The 24,378-nt window shown below is 40.8% G+C and overlaps 1 protein-coding gene across 2 annotated transcripts in view; it reads left to right on the top strand.

Annotated features, from left to right (window-relative positions):
* The window catches only part of il1rapl1a (interleukin 1 receptor accessory protein-like 1a), a 64,305-nt gene that overhangs the window by 2,273 nt on the left and 37,654 nt on the right, over nt 1-24,378 (top strand). For both annotated transcript variants that reach the window (XM_035522923.1, XM_035522922.1), the window contains exon 2: nt 14,122-14,222. In XM_035522923.1, coding sequence (XP_035378816.1) covers nt 14,138-14,222 — 85 coding nt within the window. In that variant the 5' untranslated portion in view covers nt 14,122-14,137. The remainder of the gene's footprint in view (nt 1-14,121; nt 14,223-24,378) is intronic.

Raw genomic sequence — 24,378 nt, 5'->3', positions numbered from 1 at the left:
TTCTCAGGAAGTGACTCCACCATGCCTGCTTCAAACATGTGCTCAGACTGGAACTGTTCTCATTTTTTATGTCTGTTGCTCATGATTTTGGCATTACTTTGAGATTCTGCGTAGGCCCAGGGCCCAGGATGTATTCTCTGGCATTAGCAAAAAGGCAAAACTCAAAACTTTTCTACTGTGTTAGATGTTCTCTTAACAGCTTGGAAACGTACATGGCTCTGCTGCTTCATCTTATTTGACGGACCGGAGACTTCACCTTGCAGTCACGGGGTTATGTATGTGAGGCATTCTGTCATAGACCTTGGTCTTAGTTAATGGATAGTATAAATCTTCAGACCGAAAACAAGGGTAAGAAGATAAAAAGGGTTCTAATCAGGAACCCATGAGGAACCCTATTAGGATGGCACTGACCAAATGGCAAAGAATCATCATGAGAGCTCAAACATTTGCTTATAAAACATTTGTGTCTTACAATCAAGGACGGGGCCAGGTGTTGTAAAATGCCAGAGAACCTTTAAGAGCCTTTTAAATCTTCCTGAACTCCTACTGTCAGCATTCTTTGCTTGTATCACCTTAATAATAAAACCACTGATTGGTCATAGCCTTCACAGGTCTGTGGTAACCGAAAGGCATGACATCTGATTACATCACGCAAATTTAACACTAAATCAGAAAACACCCAGCTCCAGCGTGGCTGTCACACATACTCTACGAAAACATTTATCTCAATCCAAATCCAAGATAGCAAAAGATGGCAATCTCCCTTCTAATCCCTAACCAGCTTCTTTCTCCAGCAAAACAATTATGGCATAATTCTTGCATCAATAGGAGCATAAGGCACAGAATGTGTGGTGTATGCAGTTTGGGGCCCATGGGCTTCACATGCCTGAGGATGCATAGTACTTGGAGACTCTGATCCAGGATAGCAATCGTGCTGAGCAGTGCGTCCTGTCTCACTCGATGCCCGTAGGAGCCTGAAAGCTCTGAGTCTGTCAAAAGTGGGGTGTGCACCTTTTACAGAGCCATGGAAACATAACAGGCATCCTTCAACCTGCAACACTACCTTTGTCTTTATTTGTCATTGAAAAGATGCTCACAGCCAAGCTGAGAGTGACAGCCAGGTAGAGGAAACAGCATATTTCGTAAAATGAACTGTGAAGTTACTGACGTTTGGAAGCAAGACAAAGAAAGCAATGATATGACCATAGTACTTTCTGCGGTAGCACAAGTTGCCATTGAATTCTCTAATTGTTTTCAACTTTTGAATCAAAGTCTGTTTAACTTTGCTCTTGGAAGCCACGCTGATTGGAAAGCTTCCCTACTATGAACACATGCTTCGTATGAATGCTAGTTAAAGATGCTCCTTTGCTATATTTTTTGGCTTCAAGGCAATGATCAGAAACACAAAGAATATGTGATATAAAATAGAAGATTAAAAATTTATTTTAATTTGTAGTATGCTATAGATTAATGGCATAGTAAGGCAAGGATTGGGAGATTATTTCACTGTTATTTATGACTAAATTTGCCTGTCATAAACCTTGGAATTAATGAAATGAATGTAAAATAGCTATTATATTAGTCATGGAAAAAGGAACAGATTTTTGTAGCCTTTTCTCAGTTCACTTGTAGCAATACTGAACTCCACTACTGTAATAGAATAGAACAGAATAAAGTAGAACAGAATAGACTAGAACAGAATGGAATAAAATGTAAAAATAAAGTAAATATACAATGGAAATAAGAACTACTCCTTGGTCAGAGTGGTCAGAAATTTCCCCCGATACATTTAAGGGGTGGAGGTGACCAAATTCAACATAGACAAGTGGCAACATCGACTGTTACAGTGGACAATTACAACATAGACAAACAAACTTTTGTTTGGAAAATACACAGGCATGACCTTTGTATAAAGGTCATGACCTTTGTATAAAGGTCATGCCTGTGTATTTTCCAAACAAAAGTTTAAAAGACCCATGAAGCTGCTTACTCTGAATAAAGCTATTGCTTTTATCTCTCAAATGGCCTTTGTGGCATTCCTGGATTGCCCCTTGTGCCTGTTGGGCAAATGCAGAAATGGAAGATTTTCCTGGGTAGAGCCATTTTGGAGAAATGCCACTCTCTGTCAAGAGTCTTGACACCGCTCAGCTTACTGGCCAGCTCGTAGTGCAGCAGGTCAGAGCTGTCTTGCTCACAGTGCCCAGTGCTTAGGGATCTGCTGCTCTACTCAGGAATTTACCGTACAAGTTTTCTAGCATTTTTTAAGTTGTCCACCACCTGTTTACTTGTTTCTTAATAGTTTTTTTTTCCTGTACTGGGATATGAGAAAGTTTCTGTATAAATTGAAATTATTATTATTATTATTATTATTATTATTATTATTATGCAAATCCTGGATTGTGATGCTGTGTTGGGATAAAACTTCCAAACACAACTTTGTGTGTGTCTGTGCTGCTTTGCTCCATGTATGATAGGCCTGTATTTCTTTTCACGGCTAATGAAACACACTCCTGAGACCAGGGGTTTCTGAGGGACCACTTTACTGTGTGCAGTATCAATAATGTGCCTTTGTGTGTGTGTGTGTGTGTGTGTGTGTAATGAGGGGAATATGTGCTGGGGAAGCCTTCATTATACAACAATTCATGCTCCCACACCATTAAAGCCAAGAGAGACACACACACAAAAAAAAGAGAGAGAGAGCGAGAGCGAGAGAGAGAAGCTCAATAGGTAAATGACTGAAACAATAAACTCATTTCTTGCCGTCTTGTCGATAAAGAAGGTTGCTGTGAGTCTGGGTTCATCTCTCTTGTTAGCGCTTGACTGGGTAACGAGGGGATCCTGCAGTGAAGTATAGTGAGCGCTGAAATGGCCACCACCCAGAGGCTGATTGATCGGCCCTTGAGAATAATAGTTATTGATTGACAATAGAAGAAGAAAAGACATTGATTAGATGTCTGTAGCAAGAAATGGGTATACTATATCTCTTGTGTCAGGAGGCAAGTTACTGTAGGGAAATCCAGTTTTGAAACTAGAAGTAGAACAACCTTGACCTAGTGTGTGTGTGTGTGTGTGTGTCTGTGTGTGTGTGTGTGTGTGTGCGTGCGCGCCTGTGTGTGTGTGTGAGTGTGTGTGTGTGTGTGTGTGTGTGTGTGTGTGTGTGTGTTTTTGTTTGTTAATGTATGTGTATGCTTGTGTATGGTTGCACTGTATTGATCGAGATCAGGTGTCAGGTTTTAGACCCTGCTTGGTTTCTTGCTTGTCAGTTTACTCAAGGAGGTTCTGTGCTGTGTATTCTACAGGTTTGTGGGCTGTTTTTGCTTTCATTGTTTCCAAGGACAATTTGTGTTTCATATACCCGCAAATATCCTCAAAGCTATAGTTATGATTGCATACACATGCTGACTCCCACCTCACTGTTCTTGGTAGTTGAAGCCTGTCTGTTTGGGATGATTTGGGCTTGGGTCTGCCTCACACTGTCATTCTCTTTTTAACTGAGAGCTGACAGGCTGTCAGAACCCAGAATGATGTCTCATGAATAATGCTGTAGCCTGCTTGTGTGTGTGTGTGTGTGTGTCTGTGTATGTATGTATGTATGTATGTGTGTGTGTGTGTATGTATGTGTGTGTGTGTGTGTGTGTGTGTGTGTGTGTGTGTGTGTATGTATGTGTGTGTGTGTGTGTGTGTGTGTATGTGTGTGTGTGTGTGTTTGTGTATGAATGTGTGTGTGTGTGTGTTTGTGTATGTTTGTGTGTGTGTGTGTGTGTGTGTGTGTGTGTGTGTGTGTATTGACTGATTGGAGAATTCTTTATAAATATTAACCATACTAAACATATAGAAAATACATAAATATAGTACATATTATTAAAAGTAAAGGATTATTGCCAAATTAACAAATGTTTTGACAGATGTCAAATGCCATCATGTAGCCTAGATAGTTTTTTTTGATAGCCTAGTTTTATCCTACTCCAGTGATGACTATATACACATGTCCATGTCAAACATTGTTTTTGGGTGTGCCTAATCTCTCACAATAACAAAGTGGTTACACCCAAACATTAGCTAGAAGCTCAAACGTTCTATTGATCCTGGACAGTACAACACTTAATTAGGCTGCAGGTTGTATGACAATTAACAACTGACCTTGCACAATTTGCAAAAACATTATGTACTGTCATAAATGATTGAGATGTTAAACTCAAATATATATGTCATAATAAAATAAAATATCATAAAATCTTTTTTGAAGATAATTTGTATAACTCCAGTGACTTTGTATTGACCTTTCAAATTAATAAACAGAAATATTCATCCCACATGAAACAAGCCTTTTCCAGCAGAAAAAACAAGACTATAGAACTAGTGAGGACCTGTTAAAAATACTAGGATAAAATTCATATAACCTACACAATATCCCAGGCTTCCATTGTGACCCAGAGTTATGTGAGCAATCCTATTACTAAACTAGTTTTTTGGACGCCATTGTGAGGATTACCAGCTCTCAGACCATCATGACACTTTTAAACAACGTTTTTAACAACCCAACCATTAACAAAATTTATCAAACCAAGCCAGTGAACCAGCTTACTTAATTTAAAAAAAATGGACAGTTTTTTGTCTTGTGATTGGATGGGCACTGTGAAGAGTGTTCCGTGAGGCAGGTCCCCCTGGTCACAGCGACGCTTGGCACAGCTCATCCCCCTACTACCGGCCCCTGCAGCCAAACAGATGAGCAGCTTTCACCACCTCGGCTCCGCCTCCCCAGGTACCTGAGGTCGCCAGGCCCCTTTGGCCCTTTCCCGGGTGAGCCGGTACTGCTGCCCTGCGCAGCGCCTCCTTTGGCCTGGTCTCCACATATTGGGAAAGCTTAGGCCCGGGGAGTGGATTCTGCACCTCCAAAACTGGGCCCTGTGGCAGTGTGCCCAGAAGGAGCTGAACATCCGGTGTGGCTTTGCTGTTCTGTAGATAAGTCACACCTGCAGCCTTGAGAGACAAGTGCAGTGCAGTGCTGCCACTAAAATAAGCATAAAGTAACACACACACACACACACACACACACACACACACACACACACACACACACGCACACACACACACACACACACACACACACATACACACACACACACATACATACACACACACACACACACACACACACACACACACACACCTCATTCCCCTTGTTTTCCTATGTTTTGGCTTGCTCTGACATTGCTTGGTCAGTATCTGCATCAAAAAAATGTATTTTATAGCGACATCCAAAGTGCTTGGAGCCCACTGATAGACAAATGTAATGTAGATTAAACTCAGTACCATCATTCACTTGCACTGGTGAAAAATATCCATGGCTGGAGAGAGCTGTAGGTTTTCAGAAAGCATTTTTATCAAGCAAACTAAATCCAATGAGTCAGTAGTTATAGTAGCTGGGTGAAGAAACTATAGGGTATTAAAAGAATTGGTAGTTGATCACATGAGGCTTAGTAACTGTAGGTGTGGCATATGTGTATTTCTTAAACCGATTTCCTGAACTGAGAGAGTTTTCATGAGATGGACACTGAGACATGCATCAAGGCTTTAAAAGCACATGTTAATGACATCAATCATCTTGCTGTGTATAGCACCCGAGAACCTTAGTGGGGATAAGAAATGAATTTAGCCTAAGGATTATCACTCCTGGAGGCTGACCTGAGGTCTGTTTGTGTCCAGATGTGTGAAAGACTTTGTGTGTGTGTGTGTGTGTGTGTGTGTGTGTGTGTATGTTTGTGTGTGTGTGTGTGTGTGTGTGTGTGTGTGAGTGTGTATGTGTGTTTGTGTGTTTGTGTGTGTGTGTGTGTGTGTGTGTGTGTGTGAGTGTGTGTGTGTGTGAGTGTGTGTGTGTATGTGTGTGTGTGTGTGTGTGTGTGTGTGTGTGTGTGTGTGTGTGTGTGTGTGTGTGTGTGTGCGCATGTCACTGCTGTATTACATGTCTTATTGGGCAGATCAGGTCCCATAGGGTCACCTGTGGAGATGTCTGTGGAGGGGTAATAGTTCTACTATGGTTGAGGGGGGTTAAAATAGCTGCATTCAGACAGGTCCTTTTCACAATCTGGGGTGTGTGTGTGGTAAATACCCTCATTGTCTAAGAATCCTTGTTGTAATTATTGATTAGCTTTTACTTACAGTGCCATGCAGGCACTTAGTAAGGTATTTTGTTAATGTTTGTGTTCATTGTCTCTCATTGTTTTTATAAATGATTTCACCTGATTTGGGTTTTTATCAACTTTTATACACATGGCATCTCAAATATATTCTATTTTTACAAATATTCAAAGAAAATTATGGCAATTTGATTTCTAACAGCTCCAGATGTTTAGGACTTGACCAGGAGGTACACTTCAAAGCTTAAGCATCTCGTAGAAATTCATCGTGTGTATGTGTGTGTGTGTGTGTGTGCGTGTGTGCGTCTGCGTGTGTGCGTATGTGTCTATGTGCGCACATGCGTGTCTGTGTGCGTGGTGGTGGGGGGCTGTGTTATAAATGGCTTTATTGACAGAATTCAGCCGGTGTGCCTGGGGTGAATCTAGGACGTTGGACACACACACACACGCACACACAGACACACACACAAACACACACGAAGCCTTTCACTAGAACGCGGTAGAATCACCCCATGACTTAGAGTGAAGGCTCTATTGAAAAAGAGCATAACTAGTGGAGGCTGCGTTTGGCATGAGGCTGATATGGAGAGGTGCCACAGCTAGACACGGTGGTCCAGAGCGAGGCTGTGGGTGATGGCCTGCTAGTGCCTCACGTTTACACTCGTTGCTAGTCCTTTCCCATCTGATTGGATTCCCTTCAAAGGCTGTGGCCTCGGCTTCCCACTTCTCCCTTCCCATGCTTTCCTCAATCATTTTTTTTTTTCTGTTGTGTCCTCTAGGATTCTGCCAGATGGGCACCTGCGTGTTGTATGAGTGTGTTTTGATAAGGGAATGTGGAGGAATGAGGTAGACGTCACTAAATAATTAACCACCATCAATACAGCAGGGCTCTGAGGAACAGGCCCAGGGTTCACACCTTAGACAGATCAGTGAGGTGTGAAGGGTGTGAGTAGTTTAAACACACATGTACCAAATGTGTATTCGTGTTCTGAATACAAACCAAATCTGTTGTGAGTAAATGACTGGTCTTGTAGAGTCTTTCTTTCTTCTTTTACCTATTTTGTATTTAACAATTTGTTGCACTCTTATGAAGAGACTAACTTAGCAACTCACTACAACAGCAGATGCTGCTAGGCAATGGTGCAGATTGAATGTTTACACCTGAACATTTTATTATGAGCACTGAAATGCAGAACAATAGTTAGTGGCAGTAGTTGTTAGCTGCGGTTCTGGGGAGAAGCCTGCACAGAGCCCTGGGTTTTCTCATGATGGGCTCGCTAATTAGCTAAAGAGTTTGTTAGATGCAAGGAAACATTAAACTGTGCGGCACAGTGGTCCCCAGGGACTGCTCATGAGAAAAGCTAGCCTATAAAAATAGTAATTCTGTCACATTCTGTGTTTCGTTTAACTCTGCATTCTCTGCTCTACTGTATGCATTTACACACACACACACACACACACTGTTAGCAGTGATATGTAGCAGATTGGAGCATGCCTTTGGCTCGTGTCTGGGAGCCGGAACTGGTACACTAAATAATGTAGGCCACCAAGAGTCTCTCTCACACTGTTTTAGTCTGTGTATGTTAGACACTCTCTGTTTTCCACTCTGGGTCTGTTTGGTTCCCTCTCTCCACCTGTCTCCGAGGGGCGTATAGATTGTTCTCAATGAGGATGCCGCCTGCTGCTCCATGGTCTCTGCTCTAAGAGTCTGATTGTCCTTGGGTATACATGTGTGCGTGTGTGTGTGTGTGTGTGTGTGTGTGTGTCTGTGTGTGTGTGTGTGTGTGCTCATAATGCAGCGGTATTCCTCTAGAGGCACTGTTCTACTTACTTCATGGTAAATGTGTTCTCTGTCAGGCTTGGGGCTGTGGAGAGTTTAAATTGGATTAGCTCATAAAATCACCACATCAATCATCCACAGCTGTGCCTGCCAACATGCATGTGTGCGTGTGTATATCTGTCTGGGTGTTTATTTGTCTAGGCATGTTCATAGTGCCTTCTTTGGTCTGGCAGTCTGGCAGCGGTGGGTGTGTTTTACATTATTTTCACTTAGCAGGCCTGATCAGTTAATTAATTATAAAAATGTCATCTGTAGGCTAACTGTTCTACCAGCTCTGACATTTTGGCGTCCTTATTCAACATGTTTTCTGAAATAAACTGAACAAAAAAATAAAATAAGCCCTTCCCGCTTTTGCTAGCATTTTACTTAGAACATTTAATTTAGACATTTAAACTAGGGCTTGTAAATAGTAATGGACCCATTGCTTATAGCTGAGTGAGGATGAAAAACATCCTCAGGTGAATCAAGCCAATGAATGTCTACAAAAACCAACCGGGACCAAAGGTGTCAAGATTTGGGGTACAGTGTTTTTGTTCAGGCCTCTTTTTGTTTTTCTAAATGAAGTTATGCTTTCATTAATTGTAAATTAAACAGTATGAGTGCCTAAATGTTTTTCTCAGGCTGAAGTGCTTGAAAAAAAGCATTGCAGATTAGGACCTGGTGATTATCAGTGGTTTATTATTCAGAATGACAGCTGATATTATTATTCTTTCTCTGTTCTCTGCTTCTTACATTACCTTCAGCTTTTGTGTGGGAGAGAGAGAGAGAGAGAGAGAGAGAGAGAGCGAGAGCAGGAGAGCAATGCATTAATCCAATAAAGTTCTAAAACCAGTGCTCATTAAGAGTTCCTAAACAATCTGCTCTTTCAATTTTCTTTTGTTTGAAACATATGTCTGGGGAATGACGCTGTAATTTATTTGCCGTTTATGATTGAAGAGCATACTGTCCTGAAATGCATGCACATCTGGATCCTGTTCAGTTTCATTGTGTCCTTATGGAACTGAGATGAGTGAACATTGGAGAAACAGCCACATCTCAGGTATCTAGCTCAGTTTTTTTACCTTCTCTATAACCTATGATGAGATAAACTGCTTGACTCTGTCATAGAAAGGCGAGTATGGGAATTACACCGTCAAAAAACTTTTTCATCCACCCTCTCAGCTGTTAGAATACTATCGCTGACTAAAATTTGATTGGGCGGGTGAATGCTTGTTGTAAATGCTTATTACATTCTGACTTGTACCACTTTGCAGAAAGGACAAAATGTTGTGCTAAATCAGTACAATATGTTTTCTTAAGATTTGCTCTTTAGATCAGGCTCAATGCTTTTCAGTTCAGTTCATTGTATTATTCATGTAGAACGTTTTCAGTAACTGAAAGAGGTTTTACATAAATTTAATATCTGACCCTTACTGAGCAAGCAGAGGGTGACATTACCTTTAGTTCCATGAGAAAGCATGATGAAGAAACCTTGATATCCAGCCAGTGCTGGAGAGAGATATATATATATATATTTTTTTTTTTTCTGGATCAAGATATATATATATATATATATATATATATATATCTTGATCCAGAAAAAATATAGGAGCCCACTACAAAATTATCAGTTTCTCTAGTTTTAAAATTGATGGGTATGTGTTTGACTAGGCTGAGCAGTTTTGTTTTATAGAATACTGCCAACATTTCTTCCAAATTCCAGATAAAAATATTGTATTTTAGAGCATGTTTTTTTTTAATATAAAAATAACTAATGGTCAAAATAACAAAACAGTTACAGAAATTACAGACCACAAATAATCCAAAGAAAACAAGCTCATATTCATTTATAAACAACACAGTACTAATATTTCAATTTAGGATGAGTCAAGAAATCAATATTTGGTGGAATAATCCTGATTTTTAATCACAGCTTTCGTACGGGTTGGCATGCTTTCCATCAGTCCATCAACATAGCTGTTGGGTAACTACGCCACTCCTGGTACAGAAATTCCAGGAGCTCGGCTTTGTTTGATGGCTTGTGACCATCCATCTTCTTCTTGATCACATTCCAGAGGTTTTCAGTGGGGTTCAGGTCCGGAGATTGGGCTGGTCATGATAGGGTCTTGATCTGGTGGTCCCTCATCCACACTTTGATTGACCTGGCTGTGTGACAGGGATCATTATCCTGTTGAAAAAAACAGTCATCACAGTTGGGGAACATTGTCAGAGCAGAAGGAAGCAAGTTTTCTTCAGGCACAGGCTTGATTCATGTGTCCTTCACAAAGACAAATCTGCCTGATTCACAGCCTTGCTGTGTAATAGTACAGTAGTACGGATAAGCTGGTAAGGCAAAATAGGGCATTTAATACAGTTCACCAAACACACTTTAATTTACACCCATCTAATTTTTAAAACAATTATGTTAGTTTAGATGTTAGTTTTGGTTATGTTTATATTCAAGGTGACCTTCTTAGTTTTATTATAAGCAACTAGTTACCCAGCACCGAATGTGGTGAAATGATACCTTCTATTACAGCTGAAGATGGATGAGATAAAAAGGAAATGGCACTCCCCAAATAAACTGCTTGCATCTGAGATACCAAAGGAATCCAGGATTACCACAATGTATAGTGGACATGAGTTACCAAAACACTATAATTATTACTTTTTAACAATAATACATTAATAAATAGTAACAAATAAAGACCAATAACATGATCAGTGGGAAGAGTAAATTTAAAGTCCAATATGGAGAAAACAAAAGGAATTCCTGAATTCCATCATTTTTGGCAGTCACAAATGATGGAAATGTTCAAAGGAAGGAATGTGAAAAGTTGGATCTGAAAAAAGGAATAGAGAAATATAGAGGAAAACAGAGAATGTGGATGCTTTTAACAAGGATGTCCAAATAGTGATACGGGTATGGTGTACCATGGGCTATAAGTGACATAAGTACTCATTTAGAATTGTGGTTTGAATTGTGGAATTTAATATATATCTTATATTTAGAAAGGTTTTGACAAAAAGTGTATTTTGATTAAATATTGTTTATTAACAAAACAAAAATAGTTCGAATTTATACTTTAGATTGATATTTTAGAATATATAATACATGCGTTAGACCTACAGCTCTGTCTCACAAATGTAGATCTGTTTAAGAGGTCCATTTTGTATTTTATAGTTTTCTATGAACAGATTAATCTTTCTGTTTTTTGAATTACTTTTTGATCTAGATGCACGTCTTAATGTTCACCTTTCGGAAGTGCATCACGCCTGTATCAACCTGCTGGCACCTTTATTGCAACACAGACATACTCACAGCTGCCTCAGAGTCCCAACGACTGTCCTAATCAAGATCTGAACTGCAGAGCATAATGTCATGGGTGGACAGGTTTGACATTCCGTGGGACACAATGTCATACTAACTCAGGCAAGCAGCAGAAAAGGGTGAGAGACCAGATCCATCAGGCAGATGTCAAATGATTATGACCTTAGTTGTTCCCATCCAAGAGGACTGTCCCAATCCCACACAACATGAATTTGCAGAAATAACCAAGTCTATAACACAAATACTCAAAACATTTTGCAGATGTGAATTAAGACCATGAGAAGCTAGGCTATAGCTACTACTGCAATTTGTAACAAATTAAAACTGTAGAGGAGAATGTAAATAGGGGAAATGCCCTTGTTTGACTAAGAAAAGACTATGGAAAGCAAGATCACATGTGCAAAAGTTGACAGTTATGGTTGCATCAATTGACAACTTGAAGAACTGCCTGAGGGAGACTTTGGAGTCATTGAATCAAAAGAAACAAGCCATGCTGGACATCTTCAAAGCTGAAGGACATCATGGATCCGATAGGCGCGTTGTTAGCAACCATATTACCGCAACATACAATCTACAGCAAGAGCATATCAATGTCTCTCCTGCACTTATCGTCCAGGACTTGCAAGAAAGCTGTATGTCTTATATGCAGAAGTGGCTTCTGAGCCTCTTCTGCAGGCTTGCAGGTATTGAGCTCGAGGTCCAGTTACAAGAGAGTTCCAATTACAAGATTCTTTAGAAGTCAACTGGCCACATGGAACTCTGAGGTACAAGATGTCCTTAGGTAGGTAGGTTAGAGGCCACCAAGGTATTAGCATAGAAGCATAGAAAATAGCATAGAAAATATACACAAAAGAATCTTGGACTAAAGTCCGATAACAGAGCCTGCCTGTTATATTGAGGTAATCCACCTCTCAACCTGCCGCCCCAAGGCCTGTTACATTTATGTCATTTAGCTGACACTTTTGTCCAAAGTGACTTACAAATATGACTGAATACTGCTTGAACAATTGAGGCTTAAGGCTTGAACTGACAACCTTCCGATTACTGATCAAGTACATTAACCACCGAGATACAACTGCCCATTTTGCTAATATATATGGGCCATTTGTTAAAATATTTAAACAGTAAAGTAGTCCTATAATGGAATTCTTTGAATCGTTTGCTAAGTCATTCTGAATTTTAGAAATGGATGATCTCCGTTGAGGGAACAATCAGGGTGAGTCCTGCACAGACAGTCTCCCTGGCAGCTCTTGCAACCTTTTCTGGAAGGGTTCATGTACTCAACAAAAGGAAAATTAGGATGCCTCAAACTCTTGAATGTTTCAAAAGAAATATGTCTGTAGCGTACAAGTGACAGAAAGGAGAGTGGATGTTGTAGAACGTATACTGTAATGGTGTTCAGACATTTGAACTTTCTCATATTATTTTTTTAATAATAGAATATTGTTGGTTAATGGCTGCCATGAAGGCTGTGTGATCTATATGTAAGTGACCAAAAAAAAGCATGCCATCTGCTAGGATTGAGCCGCGGAATTGGACAGAATTTGATGAAGAAGAGCTCTGCTCTGAACTCTTGGGTGGAGATATCTTCTAGTGATCTACTGCCCTACAGACTTCCAACACACCTATCTCTAATATTCTAATGCTACTGAAAGCTTCGTTTAACTGGTAGATTGTTGTTTGAACTGATCTTGGGGGGGGGATAGCTCTCCAGGAGTTGCACAGATTTGGGCAGACTTTGGCAAAGTTGACTTAAAATTTCATGTAGTTTACAGACTGAATTGTTTTGAATGATTAAAAAAAATCTTGCCCTCTGTTAAACAGAAACGTTTCTACAGGTTTTAGTTTCTGGAAGGGCAATTACAATGTGACATAGTTAAAGAAATGTGCAAAATTCTTGCTTCTGTTTTTACTCTTTAAACATTAAGGTCTGCTGAGAGCTAATTCACGTATCTGGGTATTCATGAATAAAATCTGCTTTGCAATACAGTATAGCCTGGGCAATGTAGAAGAGAAAAAGTGCAAAGTTCATACAAGCTAATTTGCTAAAAGACGTTTATATCTAAACTGATGTTAAGCATATTTAATTCCGGTTGTTGAAGTATAAACAAAACCATAATGATTAAATGGAATTATGGGGAAAAGTAGAAGGCTAAATGTACTTCGTATATATTTTAATTTGATCTCTGTTGACAAAGTCCACATTCTTCCACTTTTCTGAAGTTTGGTATCCACTCCTCAGTCCATAACAAATGAATTGAAGCAACAAAATTCTGAAGAGGGGTACATTTAACACGCATTAATGCACATTTCCGTCTGATATATTTAAAAAAAAATTTTTTTTGACCCTTTCTTTTTAGCACTGTCTCAGCTCTCTTGTATTACATCATTAGCCCCAGAACCCTCCGAGCAGTAGTGCCAGGCCCCCGTGTGTACCTGTAGGAGAGCTCTCAGTGCTTAACCACGTCATGCCACTCAGGAATCCACGCAGCTGGCTGATTAAGGGGGGGTGCTTACCTCTGCCACCAGTAACGCAGCATGACACAGCAGAGGGTCTTAGCAGGGCTCTGATCAAACCCACGTCTTCCAGACTCGTGCACAAAGCATGTTGACTCCTCGCGCATCTTTGTCTGAGCCTTCTGTATGGCAGAGCCGAAAGCCTAAAATCCTTTAGTAAAGCAGATTTGTCTTTGAGTAGAGTGATGTATGTTGGTGATGCGCTATCTGACAAATACATAATGCAGTCTCTTCCCCCCCACAACCCCCTCCCCTCCCTCTCTCTCTCTCTCTCTCTCTCTCTCTCTCTCTCTCTCTCTCTCTCTGTCTCTGTGCAGGCTGGAGAAGGAGAAAATGACAGCTCTTATCCCTGTGCTGATTCTACTCACTGGGGTCTCTGTCTCATTGACTCTAAAGGTGGTATCAAAAAGAGGCTCAGGTAGGCTCCACCTGTGCTCACCTCCATGCCACTGTCAGTCATGTTGGCCCACCCACAATAATGGAGTTACAGAACATTTATAGTTATCAAAGGTATCAGTTAATTGGCTTCTTTGTGCAATGTTTCAGCATTAAATCTCCTTTTCTTAAATCAAATATGACAGTACAAAGACACTACATTCAGGGTTTATGTAATATTTGTTTATGAGTGGCCTAACATACTCAATGTGACCTTTGAAGATTCATCTTTTAGTTAAGAATATAGTTAATACGAATATCTCTATTATGTGGTTACATGGTTTTATTCTGTAATTGCATATTTCTTGTGATTGTACATTCTTGTGAAACGGCATAGATGTAAAGGCCTGTCGTCTGTTGTTCAAAAATTAAGCATTTGTGGCTTGAATTTTTATGCATATAATATGAATTAGGTGCCTCATTTGCTACCTCCAGCAACCAGCAAAGAGTTGGGTTGGGTTCTGATGTAAAATGCATTTTTGTCACGTGAAAGAGCAAACTGCGTCTCTCTCAGCATCTCCTTGCACTTCATTATCTGGAGTACATGGTGGCCTTGGCACTCATTTCATGCTCTTTTTCCTTCTCACTCACACACACACACACACACACACACACACACACACACACACATGCACACCCACCCACGTACACACATACACACACACACACATGCACACCCACCCACGTACTCACGTACACACACACACACACACACATGCACACCCACCCACGTACACACGTACACACACACACACACACATGCACACCCACCCACGTACACACACACACACACACACACACACATAGAGCACTCACGCACAAACAGCGCACACTGGCAACAGAGTAACACCTCTAACAGATGGCTGGTTCTGATCTCTTCCAGACCTGTGCTTTTCTGCAAAGTTGTGTATGTGTTAGAGTCTCTCTGTGTGCATGTGCATTTTTGTGCACCAAGCAGACACGTTCTCTCATATCCTAAGCACTCCCAGCACACACACACACGCAAACACACACACACACACACACACACACACACACACAAACACACTCACATACTCTCAGAATATCAAGGATTCCTCCAACAGGTCTTCAAAGGCCCTTTTGTCCTGATTGGACAGGGTCATGCTCTGATTGGTTCTTTTTGTGACACGAGGATGAAAAGTCATGCTCCGATTGGCTCTTTCAAGGCAAGCTGCGAGGAAGTGAATCCGGCATGCACGGCAACCTCTATTTAGAGACTGAAGTGATGGAGCGATTCTCAGGCACATCTTAAAGAAGTAGTGCTGCTAATAGGAAAAAGGAGGCAATCTGACTCACTGCACCACATACACTCCTCAGCCACCTCACGCTGTCTCTTAATTCTTCTTTTTGGTGCCTTTTCACCAAAGTGCAGCTGTGTTGCTGAGTTGGACTCCTATTCTTCTAGCTAGCCTTTGGAAAAGGAAAACAAGAAAATATCTCTACATATCTTGATATTTATTTTTTTTTTTTTGATGTTGCCAAGTACCGTCTGTCTCTTTGTCTCTGTGTGTGTGTGTGTGTGCACATGTGTGAGTGGGGGGGTAAGTAGGTGTGTGTATTTAGATGGGAAGATCAGTATCTAAGGGCTGCAATAATACTGATGTTTTGCACTATTGAGTAATAGTCATCCAGTTAGCAACATAAAGGGAACAGTTTCATAAACAGGAAGGACACAAAATGATGAAATAAATCCATAAAATGTTACTCCCTGAAGATTTTTTTTTCACTATTTCACTATTAAGTGAAAATAAACCGGAAGTACTGAAATATTCACATGAAGGTTCAGTGTTATAGTCACTCTACAATTTAACAATCATCTTTTTTTACCAAGCCCAGAATTTTTAGTACTTCCTGTTAACTTTAATACTAAATATATTTAAAAAGGTGTGATATGTTTAGTCCCTATGACTGTAACATAATAATTACACTTTATATTAATAATTTCACACCCCTGGTGTTCATGTTTATAGATTTCTTTCACCTTTGGACAAACTGAACTTTCAGGCATCTGAACTGAGACCAATTTTAATGGCCAATTAGAAAAACTAAAGTGAAAAACTCTCAGATGTTGTTCCAGTAGAGTTATGGCACATATATTGTTTGTAAAAGACTGTGAAGTTCAATATCTTTTGATGGATGAGGTGTGTTTAACGTTAAGGTGTGTTTAACATTAAGTAAAAACCAGTTTGCGTGAGTGTTACGAAGTAAAGGACAGGTCTCTCCAAGACATCCACACACACACACACACACACACACACACGCACACACACACACACGCACACAATCCTTTATTATCTTCGTTCGTCACAGTTTGTTTGTACAAATGCTAATGATGGATTAGCTGGCGTTTTGGCCTCAGGATTTGCGCTCCTTCATACTAAGAGAGTGTTCTCTCTCAGGTCTCTTTCCTTCTACTTCCTGTCCCATCAGTCTGACCCGCAGGCCCTTTCTCGTTCCACTGGGAATAAAGGCTCTGAACACAACACCCAGTACACCCACAATACAATCCTCTTTTCTATTCCTCCTACATCTAAGAGTTGAATTTTTCTATTTTCCACTTCAAATGTATTAAAAGAAAGAACTCTCCACTCTTATTGGCTGGAGGAGTCACCTGCTTGCCCAACAAGTCTCCTCAGATCCCGTTGCTATGGTTGCGGTAGGCGGAGATGAGTGGGTGAGGAGTATGGGAAAAGATCTGGGACAAAAAGTGGTGATATTGTCAGAAAGGAACTTATTTCTTTGAGGTCAGCGGAGATGCAGAAGGATTGAGCTGAGGTCAAGGAAAGGTCACGGAGAAGGAGCAGAGCTGCAGTTCTGGGGGTTACCATGGAGATATCTTCAGTTTCCCTCATATATTGAGGCAAAGTGCAAATAAAATAAAATAAAATAGTGCATTTAAATACATTTTTTTGTGATTAGAATTCACATGGAAGCTGAATATTTGGAGTCCAGTAATCTGGAGATTTTAATAGATCAACATGTAACTGGGAGGTTAAAGCTACTGTCTTAACTACAAGTGCTCATATATTTGAAATAGATCATTGACTTGTATATTTATATGCACTCAAACAAATAACCAGAGATATAATGTACATGGACTAAAAAAGAAGTCCTCTGCTCTCTTTCTCTCTGTCTCTCTCTGTCTCTCTCTCTCTCTCTCTCTCTCTCTCTCTCTCTCTCTCTACAGAGAGCAGTAAAAAATGGAAATGTACTGCAGTCTTTATGGGTTTTGGTGATTGGATTTGCATGGCACTGAGCCAGCCTGAATACACACAGGCACGCATACACACACATAGTCACACATGCATACACACACATGCACACACACACACACACACACACACACACACACACACACACACTCACTCAAAGAGAATCAGTAACTCAAAATCAACATGGCACTTTTATTGGGGTGCAGGTGAACGTCTAAACCAAATAACCATTTTTAGAAGCACTCGCTTCCTTCTCTATCTCTCTCTCTCTCTCTCTCTCTCTCTCTCTCTCTTTCTCCATCTTTTACTCTCTCTATTTCTTTCCTTCACAGAGATAGTGGGGGACGAGAGGGAGGAGAGGAACGTTTGAATGCACCCTTGCTTCTTTAAACAATAGCATTCGCTATACGGTATGAAATAAAGGTTACAGTCAAAATGGGCGTGTAAGAACTCTGTATAATCTGCTGTGTCTCTCTTAAAAGCAAACTGCTGAGTCTTCTGCTTAGTCAATTGCTGAAGCTGCTTCTGGAGTAAACAGCTCAACTTTATCCCAATGGAAGATTTAGGGAAGTACGAAGTGAAGCAGAATATTCTGTTTATCAAGTTATCTGTGACGTGTTTTGTTTCAGGTTTTTTACCTACAGCTGACTCCTGTCTTCAGAAAAAAAATCCCCCCCCCCCCAATTTTCTTTCTCTCTTCATTTTTGAAGTCTGTGACATTTAATTATGTGCAGTTCTGAGTGAGACTTTTCCATATCAATAAAATGGGCTGTATTTCCTGACATTTCATTTCTAACTAACACGCTCACATACTGACGCACACATTCGTACACAAACTTTCTCTCTCTCTCTCTGTCTATATAATATATATATATATATATATATATATATATATATATATATATATATATATATATATATATATATATATATATATATATATATATATATATATAATGTGAGATCAGCGATAAAATAAAAACCACATTAAAAACAAGTGAAGTGAATAACTGATTATCTCATTACAGTGGCATCTGTCAAAGGGTGGGATATATTACTCAGCAAATGAACAGTCAATTCTAAAGCAAGTGTAAGGATCTGAGCAACTGAGCAAAGGCCAAACTGTAATAGCTAGACAAGTGGGTCAGATCATCTCCAGAATGGCAGGCCTTGTGGAGTGAAGTGAAAAGTAGCCCCTCTGGTTAGATCCCACAGAACAACGTTTGTAGCAAATATTGCTGAAAACGTTCATGCTGGCTATAGTAGAAAGGTGTCAGAACACACAGTGCATCACAGCTTGCGGTCTATGAGTACATATAGCCACAGACCGGTCAGAGTGGCCATACTGACCCGTGTCCATCTGAAGGCATGTAAGCTTCAGAACTTGACAATGGGGCAATGAAAGAAGGTGGCCTGGTCTGATGAATCATGCTTTTATTTGCATTATATGGATGGCTGGATGCATGTGCAGTGCTTACCTGGGGAAGAGATGACATAGGGATGCACCATGGGGAGAAGGCAAGCCGGCGGAGGCAGTGTGATGCTCTGAGCAATGCTCTGCTGAGAAACTCTGGGCATTGGCATTCATGTGGATGTTACTTTGATACTTACCATCTGCGTAAACATTGTTGCAGACCAATTACCCCCTCTTCATGGCAACGGTATCCTCTAATTGCTATTACCTTTTTCAGCACGATAATGCACCTTACCAGACTGCAAAATTGTTCAGGAATGGCTTGAGGACATGACAAAGAGTTAAAGTTGTCAACTTGAATTCCAAATCCACTTGTTCTCAGTTCAATCTAGCATATGTGGTATGTGCTGGAAAAACAAGTCCAATCCATGGAGGCCCCACCTCACTGGTTATAGCACTTAAAATATCTGCTGCTAACACCTTGATGTCAGATACCACAGGACATCTTCAGAGGTCTTGTGGAGTCCATGCCTTGATGGATTTGTTAGCATGAGTGGATGTCTGATACCAGTGCAATACCCACTACCAGCACTACTATGTTTGATACACACATACCAGTGCAGCACCCATTACCATGACTGTTGGCTGATACATCAATACCAGTGCATGATGCAACATTTTTAGAAAGTCTGAATCGAAGGGCTTCAGTTCATTTTTCTCCTTGACTGTTCTCTGATGGCACGGCTTGCACGTTCCACCTATACTGAGGTTTGTGGTTTTTGGGAGCAGTGCAATTTCCAGTTTATTTTCAAACATTGACAAACCCCTTACACTGCCTGCCCTGTGTAGTGTGTGCCTTGGTCTTACTCCATTTGTACAGGACGTCCCCACTAGGGAGTGAAATCGCACACTAGCGTTATAGCAGTGTGCAGTGTACTCTTGCTGGTAGATAGGCTTCTGTCCAATGGGAAAAGATGTCAGCAATCACCAAGGCTCACTCTTTGGCAGTGTAATGTAGTCTACCTGTAATGATGGAACACACCTGGAAGACCCACTGTCCACTCAGCGGGAGTCCGTGTCTGAGGTATTGCATTGACCTTGTGACAAGAAACACAATCATGAACAATTGTTTTTGCTTGGGTCCTGAATTTAAGTTTCCAACAAGAGTGTGTAAACTGATTGACCAGTTTGCCTCTAGTGTGACCTAGAGAGTAATTTGAGTGGCCAGGTAAGGAATTAGTCATTCAGGTGCTAATAGCTTTCCCCCTTTGATGCAAATACCTTTCATCAACGTTCGCACCAGAGTTGAGCCATGCCCGATTTCCCCAGCCTGCAGAACTGGACTGTATTTCATGGACAGAGAAGATGTCAGGTTTGCTGCAGTCTGTGTCAGAGAGAGATGCAATGTGTGGAAAGCTTGAAGGACTCGACGTGCCCTTTTTGCCTCTGTGTCAGCAAGCTTGTTACCTTGTGCCTCACTTGAATCACAGTTAGTGTGTGCTTTGATTTCCACCCAACATGGCTAGTTGGGTTGGTAGCTTAACTGCACCAACCCAGCCATTATAACCAGGGTGCCTGTGAATGACATCAAGCCTTTATGATTCCAAAGGGGTCCAAAATCATGTAAAATGCCAAACGCATTCGGAGAGTCTAAATGACCCTTTGACCCTCGGTGAGTTTGCTTGCTTCAGTTGAAGCCATCAATTCAGCCTACAGAGCAGAGAATGAGGGGGATAATTCACCACAGACCTGTGTTTCAAACCTGTTAGATACTGGCCATCCAGACTGGCATTGATTGGCATTGTGGATGACCCACCGGTGTAAAGAATCAAATGATCAAGGGGAGTGTCTTAAAAGGCAGGGATGAGATGTGTACATTTCTACACAATTACAGTCCTCCCTCTGCTCAGAGGCATCAGCCAATGCCAGCATCATAAATGAGAAGGGGTTGCTCATGGTTGCTCATGTTGAATCACAACATTGGGAGCAGATAAGACTGACAGAACACTACCGTGGTTTAGCAGCACAGACATCTTAAAGTGACTGTATCCAAGTGGTCCAAGGCTCAAAAGCCAAAGCTGCAAGACAAGCAGCCTGTACCTCCTCGTAAACAAGGGCCCATACCACATACTACAGTGTCCACCTACAGATAAGCTACAGTGCGAAGAAAATCACTGTCTTCCTACATCAAACAAGATGTCATTAACTCACAGTCCTAATGTACAAAGATATTGTACGGTTTGCAAGGGTTACCAAAGCCCAGGGTTGATTCTAGCTGTTCAGAAGGAGCCTGTACAGCATCAGTGTGTGTGATGGGGTCATGTTGTCCAGGTTACCTTTAAGCAGGTCACATAGTGGTTGTGAAATAGCAGTGTAGGAATCTATCCAGGGCCTACAGTAGTCGCAGAGACTTTAAAAGGGCTCACAATTTGTGAACTGCAATGGGAGGCGACATTACAGCAATAGCAGGCTAAATTCCCCAAGAGCCTTGAGTAACCCACTGTCCCGAATACTGCACCACATCACAGCCTGGTTGAGCTTTTTTCACAGCCTTGTGACCTTTCATACCATCTTCTGATAACGTAGTGATTCGTTACCCTTATCAACACTAAACATTCTGTTCTCCTGTTTGAGCACCAACAAATTTTCTGATTGTACAAAGAGCGTAGAAGCGGTAGGGCGAACTAGTTTCGCCAGACGTAGCGGACACATTTAAGCTCACACCATTTTAGGTTCTTTGGCATCAGTAACCGCTGATTCACTGTAACATTCATCCTCCTCTGACTGAATGACTGAATGAAGATATCAGAGGGTTCTGACTCAGAGCTGGTGTATATAAAAGCCATGTCTGAATAGAGGCCTGAAGATTTACATCCTCGGTGTAACATTGCTGTTCTCAAGAAGACGCTGCGGGTGGAAGCCGGGACTGCCGCTGCCTTATCCTGGCCTGAAGGTGGTTCATGTCTCGTTCAGTCAGTCACTTTCTGTTCATAGTAATTTAATGACCTCCACAGTCTCTCGTGTTTTCTGAGCATTTGACGCAGCTGATTTATGCATTATACACTCTTCAATTAGCCCACCATTTTGCTCCTCCTGTCCAGCAATTTGCTCCTTCTGTTGAGAGGAATAGGACTCCCAATTAAGCTTAATAACAAGTATTCTTCAAAAGAGTCATGGCTGCTGGCACACTCCAAAGCATTTTACACTCATCTGGAGTCCATATTCTATCAGTCAGAAAGCCTTTAGAGGAAAATAACTTTAGAGAAAAAAACGTGTATATTTTTTTCACATCTTCACATCCTCATCTATTAGCTCTTTGAATGGCAATCCAGTCTACACCTCTGTCCCTTCCTGCGCTAAAGTGCTTGTCTGGTAGTTAGGACGTTTTGAGGAATCTTTCTGTAAAATTCACTGGAGCTTGCTCATCAGTAGTCATAGTGAGGTAACAGGATCACAAACAGCCATAGCAACAAAATCTCAAAACAGCCTTTCTTCTCTAAATCCCTGAGAGGATATCCCTTATACTGTCTTACCTGTATTTTGAGGATCCGAAATCCTGAATATATCCAAATTTCAGAATAATGTGTCAGTGTACCATCCAGGTGTTCGGTACCAAATGGTCAAATGTAAAACCCGTCACAGCACTGCTATGTCTAATACACACGTATCAATGTGAGACCAGCACCACCACGGTTGTGTCTGATACACACATACCAGCACACATGCGCAGCACCACCGCTGCTATGTGTGATACACACATACTAGTGCGAGACCTACTACCAACGCTGCTGTGTCTGATACACAAATATCAGTGCGAGACCCACCAGCTGGGATGAAAACTGTCTGCCACCAAAATAATTTCCGGTCTGCAGGGCTCCTGTGGTCAGAATATGACCAGTGATAAGCAGGGCACAGGGAGGCTGACAATGTGTGTATGCCAACAGATGGGCTGCAGTCTCTAACTGCATACCTTCACAGAGCTTTGAGGAAATTAATGGTTCTATTAAAGTGGATGGTGGGTGTATATACAACTATACCGTGTGTACTTATTTCATCATTCATTGATTTTTTTTCTTATGTAGTGGTCGCACATGTCCCTATGTCAGTGTGCTTTTCTCAGAATCAATAGTTGTTAAACACATTACTCATACACATTAAATATAATGTATAAGGTCATCACTAAATTTTAGAAAACCGTATTTCTCGTCTGAAATGCTTGAACACATTTCTCAAGACCTTACACACACATTGCAAATCCTTATTTGGATTAAACATTGATTTTCAGAACAGTGAACTTTCTCCTCAGAATGAAATGTCCACATCAGAATGCCAGGAACAGGGTCACATGTTGATGATGACTGAAGTCCTAGACCTTTCAGTGGAAACAGGAAAAATGTTCATCTGGGTTTTGGTAATGAATAGTAAATATGGTGTAAAAGTAGTAAAATTATTATATCAGATATCATGATAAAATGTCGAGAAAGTAGAACAGAGGCTCAATTTAGATGCTACTGTAAAATAGCACACGCTGGACTTTTACCTGTCTCTCATACTCAAGCCAGGTCTGATGACATTTTTAACTAGTAGATTATAAATTCCACTGCTTGCCTTTTTGGGAGGGACATTCCTCCTACTCCAGCTCATTCTCTGCTTCTCCATGTCTCCTCTCACTTCCCCAACTGTACCCTAAGCCTCTCACAATAGTTTCTGCTACTTCCTGTCTTGCTTAGAAGCTCACTGGATAAACGGGTGGCTGGCAGGTCTAGACAGTTCATTCTTTATGTAGATAGGACAGATTCTGCATGTGTGTCATTTCTATATGAATAAAATCTATTTATAAATGCATTATATTTTCTTCAGTCTGACTCTACCTCTTTGCACTATATTTTGTAATTGATTTAATCTTTTGACTTCATGTCTGTAATGCTTTAGAACTGTTACAGAAGTGTAGAGAAAATCTCTTTACTGTTTGTCCTTCTATCTACTAATTCCCAAGATAAATAAATTAGGCCAAAATATGGCATGAGAGTTTGTCATAAAAATTGTGCTTACATACTGAATATTGTGCACACAGTTTTAAGAAAAAAAAAGGTCTAAGGAATTTGTGATGAGAGTGAAATCTAATAAAATGTGTTTAGAGTTTTCCACCACTAGCACAAACAAATGAAACCAGAGCTTCAGTAACTACTGATTATTGTGCTCCGGTTTTGGAGGTAATTGAGACAAAACTGTAATACCACAAAGCCTGTTAATGGGTGAGTAATTGTTTCATGTGTACACGAGTAATGTTCTCATGTGTGAAATGTACTTGCGTACCTCGTTTTCCTCATTAACGGTGAGATGCAGAGAAGGGGTGAGGTGAGCAAACACAGAGGGTAGGAGAACCTTAGGGAAGGAGTGAGCTACAATTAGTGACTGGAACATGATAACTCATGGCTAACAGCAGTATCTTACCATAGTTCATAATTGATTATGGACGAGCTTTGGAGGAC

The sequence above is a fragment of the Electrophorus electricus genome, chromosome 25 (assembly GCF_013358815.1).
Source record: "Electrophorus electricus isolate fEleEle1 chromosome 25, fEleEle1.pri, whole genome shotgun sequence".
Classification (NCBI taxonomy): domain Eukaryota; kingdom Metazoa; phylum Chordata; class Actinopteri; order Gymnotiformes; family Gymnotidae; genus Electrophorus; species Electrophorus electricus.
This window is presented reverse-complemented; position numbering and strand designations above follow the sequence as displayed.